Genomic DNA, 6,787 nt, shown 5'->3' with positions numbered 1-6,787 from the left:
CTTGAATTGTGTGATTTAATACGTTCATTGTGCTTGAACCGAAACATACTATATGCGCGTATAAATGTATAATTAGCAGCGTACAATACGACTTCGAAAACCTATTTTGAAAAGAAAACAAAAAAATAAAAAGAAAAGAAAAAAGAAAAAAACCTTTAGTCCCGGTTCGTATTACCAACCGGGACTAAAGGTGCCGGCCATCGTGGCATGTCAGGAGGCACCTTTAGTCCCGGTTGATGTTACCCACCGGGACTAAAGGTCCTCCTTTAGTCCCGGTTCCTGACCCGGGACTAAAGGACCCCCCTTTAGTCCCGGATGCTTGCTCCCGGGTGGGGAACCGGGACTAGAGGGGGTTCCCCACCGGGAGTAAAGCTCGGTTCTCTACCAGTGGTAGTGATTGAACGCCCTTGCTTGCATTGTGAAAAGTTCTCGTGTGGCTGGTCATGCCTACTATATATATAGGACTCTGTGAATCCGTCTATACTGCACAGTTGCTAGCTACTAGCAGCTAGCTTGTTGTGGTGCTCGCTGCTGTTTCACGTCGGATCCATGGCGGTGTTCTTGGTTCTATTGGCTGCGTTGGTGCTCGTGTTTGCTCTTCATGTCGTCGGCGATGAGATAGGTTCGATCTATATATACGAGTCAGATCCTACTTGTTACCGGCCTCGAGAGTCGAGAGAATCAGAGAAGTGATGATATCACTCGTGCTGTCGTGCATGAACTAATGTCTTTATATGCAGAATTGAGCATCGACTGCGGCCTTGACGACAAGTACAGTGACTACATGGACCCCAACACCAACCTCAGGTATGTCCCCGACGGCACGTTCGTCGACGCCGGTGAGAACCACGTGGTGGCCGCGGCCGCTGCCGACCAGGCGAAGAACGGGCGGGCGGACGCCATCTACTCGCTCAGGAGCTTTCCCTCCGGCAAGTGGAACTGCTACGCGCTCCCCACCGCCACCGCGGCCACGTACCTGGTGCGGATGCAGTTCTTGTACGGCAACTACGACAACCTGAGCAGCTCGTCGGTGCAGTTCGAGATCCACCTGGGCTCCGTACCGTGGGACACCGTCACCGTGGGGCTTGCCGACACCAACGCCACCACCAAGGAGGCGGTGTTCGTGGCGTGGGCGGGGTGGGCGCCGGTGTGCCTGGTCAACACCGGCCGCGGCACGCCGTTCGTGTCCGTGGTGGAGCTCAGGAAGCTCGGGGACGGGCTCTATCCGCCCGTCTCCGGTAACCAGTCCATGTCAATGTACGACCGCCGAATGATGGGGACAGACGCTCCAGTGACCAGGTATGGAAATCGTTCTTCCGGTCCATATGGGTGCAAATTGGCTGAGGGTAGGTTTGTTTGGACTAGTACCATATACTTTTTTTTCCCGCGTACCCTTGTATGCACGCACAGGCACTCCTATTAACGCATACGCGCAAAACACGTTACCCATACGAGCACTGAGAGATCGAGTCGACAGATTTTGAAATGGGCGAAATCACCTCATTGCTGATACAAAAACATACTACAACGTTCCACTAAACTTAAGAATAAATCTGACCCAGAAAAAAATTAGTAATTAGCTTGTCAAGGATTTAAATCCCAGTAGGCATGTTCCGACACAAGAAACCTAACTGTAATTAACTGACCCTAGTTCGTGAACTAGTACAATAGTTTGTTTCACAAGATTATTCTCTATAGTAGTTTTGTATATCAGCCTAAAATTCAGCAAAATCTTATGAAATTAGTTAAGACAAATTACATATAATGCAATAGTTTGTAATCACATGCTTTTGTCTAATTTGACACACATTAGAGTACAACTCCATTGTCAATGGAAATTAAAGGGAAATATGGTAGGGAAAAAACTAATAAAATACCTAAAAGTAGTTGCACCAGATGAGATCTTAACTCATCTGAGTGCCAAATTGCTGAAAATTTTATTTGATTAGAAAAATTTGGGCATATTTTCCAGCAAAATTTGGTCAATTATATTGATGATGTTTAAGCAATTTTGGCTGATCAGTACTTTTAAATCCAACTTGCTATTTTTAAAATCAAGGTTAGCAAAGTGCTGAGCTCCATGCACCAAAAAATTAACTTAAAAAGCTTAAGGTGATTGAAAATGGCATGCAATTCGCTTAGGGCACTCTCAACAATAGAGTCGGCCTTCTAGCTCATATGAACTTAAAAAGGATAAAAATGAAGTAACCTAACATGCCACTCCCTCCGTTTAAAATTATAAGACGTTTTGATTTTTCTAATACATAGTTTTTACTATAAATTTAGATATACACTATGTCTAGATGCATAGTAAAAGCAATGAATTAAAAATGGTCAAGAAGTATTATAATTTGGGATGGATGGAGTACTGTAGAAAAATATGTGGCCATAAACACACGAATCATAAAAAAGTGTATGAGCTTAGCTCTTCATGGAGAGTTAGCCTACAACTTTCTCTTCTTAGTGAATAAAATATTCTATAAGTTAGCTGTTTTAACTTTGTTGGAGCTGCCCTTATACGGTCATACCTCAACGCCACATCAGAATTAGAAGCGGGCAACAATTATTTTTATTAAATTATGCCATCGACGACTATTAGAACTGAAGACCTCTTGGCCTGATGGTATATTGAGCTGCACGCATGAACTAATTTTCGACTTAAAAGTTTAATCTTATAGAAAAGATGAACACAAAAGATATAGTTTCTGTACAGATGTAGTTAGATGTGCACCCACTAAACCATTATAGCATGCGGTATTTTTTTTGGGAGTCGGCGTCATGGTAAGTACACAACTTGCTATATGTGTGACCAAGCATTGCCGTTTGATTGCACGCCCTCCTTAACTCTAACAAGTTGTTCAGTTGTTGTATGTGATCAGTGCCATTTTCTCTTTTTGATATTTAATTGAAGGCAATTTTTGTTGCTGAATATCCAACTTCATTGGAATTGGTCAGTTCACATGGTCAACGTCGAAATATGCTGAGTACCATTATGAAATTGTGGTTATTTATCGTAAGACATTGCATCAATAATTTTTATTCATTTCTCAGTTTTCTAGAGACAAGATAGGGGAAATGTCCTTTTTGCCCTTATCTTCAACCTCTTGCCAACGTCTCTTCTCGTGCTCTCACCTCTTTGGCAGCCGCCGCCAGACCTAGTCATCCCGCACTGTTCGCATCCACGTGCCTCGCTGCCACCGGTGCCTCAACCCCCTCGCGTTCACGAGCGCGGGCTGCCCAAGCCCCGATGGACTCAACGATGGCGGTGGCGATGAAGCCCTTACCGCTAGACCTACTGGCGGTGCTGCTAATGGGGGCAAGCAGGTCTTCCTCCGTCTCGCTCCCTCCTCGAGCCTTCTTCGGTTCTCCCCCACCACGTTCCAATCCCAATCACGACCCAGCTAGAGGCGACACAAGGCGAGAAATTCCCCCATCCCCACGCCACCACCTCCTCTCCCCATTTGCTCTAATCCAATCATCTCCAAGCACCAAATCCCACCCACCCGTTGGGAGGATCCACCCAGAAGATCCTAGCCATAGCCAACCATGGCGTGCGAGTCGGAGGAGCTGCAGCCGTTGGTGTCCTAGGGATCTACCGCTTCACCACAAAGGTCCTCCGTGGCTCGCACCTCCCATTCTTCGCACGCATCACGGCCGCTTTCGCCCACCCCCCTGTGCTCTCCGTGCTCTTCCTCCTCCATATCGCCATCTCCCATGCACTCTTCACCCACATCAACTCTGACGACATGACGCTCGACGCCTCCTCCCTAGGCACCGGCAGCGTTTGCCGGAGAGGTGAGAGCACAAGAACAGGTGTCCGCCAGAGGTTGAAGATAAGAAAAAAGACATTTTCCCCACTTTCTCTCTCTGCAAAACACAAAAATGAATAAAATAATCGGTGTGGTGTTTTATGACAAATAACCGCAATTTCATAATAGCACTCAACATATTTCGTCGTTGGTGGTGTGACAAATAACCGTAATTTCATAATAGCCTACCATGCGAGGAGGGTGGCACCGCTAATGGCGCGCGTGCTTCCCTTGTACCGGATGGTTCCTGGAGAGTCATTCGAAGGAACAATGCTCGTTGATGAGGCGCTTGGTCCTTCTGAGGTGGCGCAGCGTATCAAGGAGGCGATGGAGCCTTTGAAGGACACCACCGGCTTTGCCCTTGAACATGTGTATCCGATGCCAGGGCATCCCCCAATGCGACCGGAACCCAGGTTTTTTGAATTTGTAAGCTTTCCTTCCCCGTGCCCTCCTTTTCAATTGAATTTCTGATCCTTTAATACCAATCTTGGGATGGCAGGATCAGCCGAGGAGGCTAACCTTCAAGGACTACCCGGTCCCGCTACCGAAGGATCGGGTTGTGGCAGCGGCGAATCGCATCGCGGCCGAGTGGGAAAAGAGGGCAAGGGAGTAGGAGAAAGCTGAGAAGTAGCGGAAGCAGGAAGCACGGGATCGAGGAGAGTATGTAAGCAGTGATGATGATGATGATGACGACGATGATGATGTCGACGAGGTTGTTGCCGGTGTGGATTGGGGCATCCTGGAGGACGAGGGCTCGCTGACCAGTGCCCCTCCGTCCATGCAGGAACCCCCTTGTCCCATGTGGAGGGAAGTGAGTCCGCAAGGCCGGCGGAGGTTGGAGCCAAAGAGTCCGCCGCTTCACGTGGGGTGCCGACAGAGGATCGGTGGGTGGCTAGATCTGAGGAGGCCCCCGAGGTGCTGATGGAGGAGGGCGGTCCTATTGTCATGTCCCGTGAGAGGATGGAGGTGGGTGGATCTGCCACCCAGCCTGAGGTGTTGACTGAGAGGGGTCAGAGATGAGGGAGATGAGCTCCCCTACCTAGGAGTAGGGGGCAAGTTCAAAGCGGTCCCATCCCGATGAGTTGGGGCAGGGGTCTAGGGGTTCGTCCCCAAAGTGCTCCCGCCGGCTGAAGGCGTCGGGGTATGCCATTGACTCCCCCTGTCTTTCTTTTATTTCGTTTTTTGTTTTGACTTTATGCCTTTTTCTTTTGTGTAGAATCTTGCGGACGGGTTGCCCTCTAGGGACGGCGCCCAAGAAGAGCCTTGCCCGTCAGGCAGGATGGGCGGCGTCGCTCGACGTTGCTCCTGTTTCGGGCAGGAGTGGCGATGATGCTGCGGTTGTGTTGGTCGACTCAACGGTGGCCGTGGCGGCGCCCGCGCCTTTGGTGGCCGCCGAGCAGGCAGGATCTTCCGTGGTGGGTGCAGCACCGCCGGCCGAGGGTCACGTATCGCCGGTGGAGGTGGTTGTGACTGTGCCAACCCAGGATCAGCCGGGCGCAGCCACGGTGGTGCTCGAGGGCGTAGTGCAGTCCACGCCACTAGGGGCCCTGGTGGGGGTGGCTATGACCACGCCGTGCTGGGAGAAGCTGGACGCAGCCACAGTGGTGTTCGAGGGCTGCGGTGAAGTCCGTGCCATCGGGGGCCCAGGCGGATCCGCCCGTGGTGCTCAAAGCGGCCTAGATGGAGGAGGATCTGGTCGGAGGGTCTTCGGGCGTCGTGGCGGTGGTGCGGAGGACCAGGAGGGAGTCACCCCTGGCCCCTTTGTTGGGAGGCAGCCGCTCCCCCGCGCGGGGCGAGCCGCCGCTTCAGTGGATGGCCGTTCAGGACCCAACGTCGACCCTTTTCACGCTCGATGACCATGCCGAGAGCATGGAGCGGGAGAGTCTCGACTTTGGGCTTTCGACTATCATGAATGCCCTGGATCAGGTCAGAGGGGCCCTGCATGAAATTGTCGTTCCTACTAGCCAGGTATCTGCTCATTCTTCCTCATTTTCCTCCTTCTTTAAGTACTTTTGTGTTTTCGTATTTTTGAACCGGTCTTCTTTTCAGATCATTGTTGCTCATAGTCGGAGCAAATCCTAGTTCCTCCATGAACAGAAGGCAGAATGGGATTGCCTTGCCGAGGAGGCCCGGCTGCGAGGAGATGTGGGCGCGCAGCTTGCTGCTGCCCAGCAGCGGGAGGCCCAGGAGCATTAAGACGTGGAGGAGGCCCACAGGATGTTTGAGGACTTGTCGGCGAGGACAAAGCTAGATGAGGAGGAGATCGCTAGGCTCTGAAAGGAGCGAGATGAGCTATTACAGAAGAATGCCATGGCTAGTGAGCGGGCCGGCGAGCTCCTGGTGGAGCTACAGACGGAGTGGGACCTCAAGCTGAAGGCTGAGGAGAGGTCCACGACGTTGTAGGAGAAGGTGAACCAGGATGTCGTGGTGGTCGATCGGGTCATCCGAGAGCGCGACGAAGCATGTTGGGAGGCCGAGGCACGCTGGGTGGATCTTGGAGTCGAGGTGGTCCGACGGCGGGATGCCAAAGAAGTTTCTGCCGGTTTGCGCGCTAATCTTGCTGAGGTGCGGGGGCTTCTCCAAGCTGAAGGTGATGAGTATGATCACCTATCCTCTGCCGTTCTAGCGGTCTGCAACAACCTGCAGGTGGCACAAGAGGAGGGGACCAGCTCGCTTGCAGCCCATGCCGCTAGTATCACTGCTCGGGTGGGCCACCTTGAGGAGAGTGCTTTTCACGCCGGGATCACCCAAGCCTTCACCATTGCCCATTCTCATTACAAGAAGGAGATCAACCTAGAGGTGATGAGCAAAGGTTTCCTGACTACTTATGAGGATGATGAGCTGGATGTGATTGAGAAGGTGGTGGCTCCTCTTACGAAGAACCTGGCGGATAATCTAAAAGAAATGGTTCTCCCTTCGTGGAAGTAGTTAGTCGAATAAATTTGAACAACACTTATATGTAATATGTGAACAAGTGT

The 6,787-nt window shown here is 51.0% G+C and overlaps 1 protein-coding gene across 1 annotated transcript; it reads left to right on the top strand.

The window, feature by feature from the left end:
* The first annotated feature begins 549 nt into the window (after positions 1-549).
* Positions 550-1,423, top strand: LOC136544015 (putative leucine-rich repeat receptor-like serine/threonine-protein kinase At2g19230). Its single transcript, XM_066536305.1, has 3 exons — positions 550-622; positions 741-1,299; positions 1,411-1,423. The coding sequence occupies exons 1-3, from the start codon at positions 550-552 to the stop codon at positions 1,421-1,423; spliced, it is 645 nt and encodes a 214-aa protein (XP_066392402.1).
* The last annotated feature ends 5,364 nt before the right edge of the window (positions 1,424-6,787 follow it).

The sequence above is a fragment of the Miscanthus floridulus genome, chromosome 3 (assembly GCF_019320115.1).
Source record: "Miscanthus floridulus cultivar M001 chromosome 3, ASM1932011v1, whole genome shotgun sequence".
Lineage (NCBI taxonomy): Eukaryota > Viridiplantae > Streptophyta > Magnoliopsida > Poales > Poaceae > Miscanthus > Miscanthus floridulus.
The sequence above is the reverse complement of the archived record's forward strand: the minus strand, read 5'-3'. Positions and strand labels throughout refer to the sequence as shown.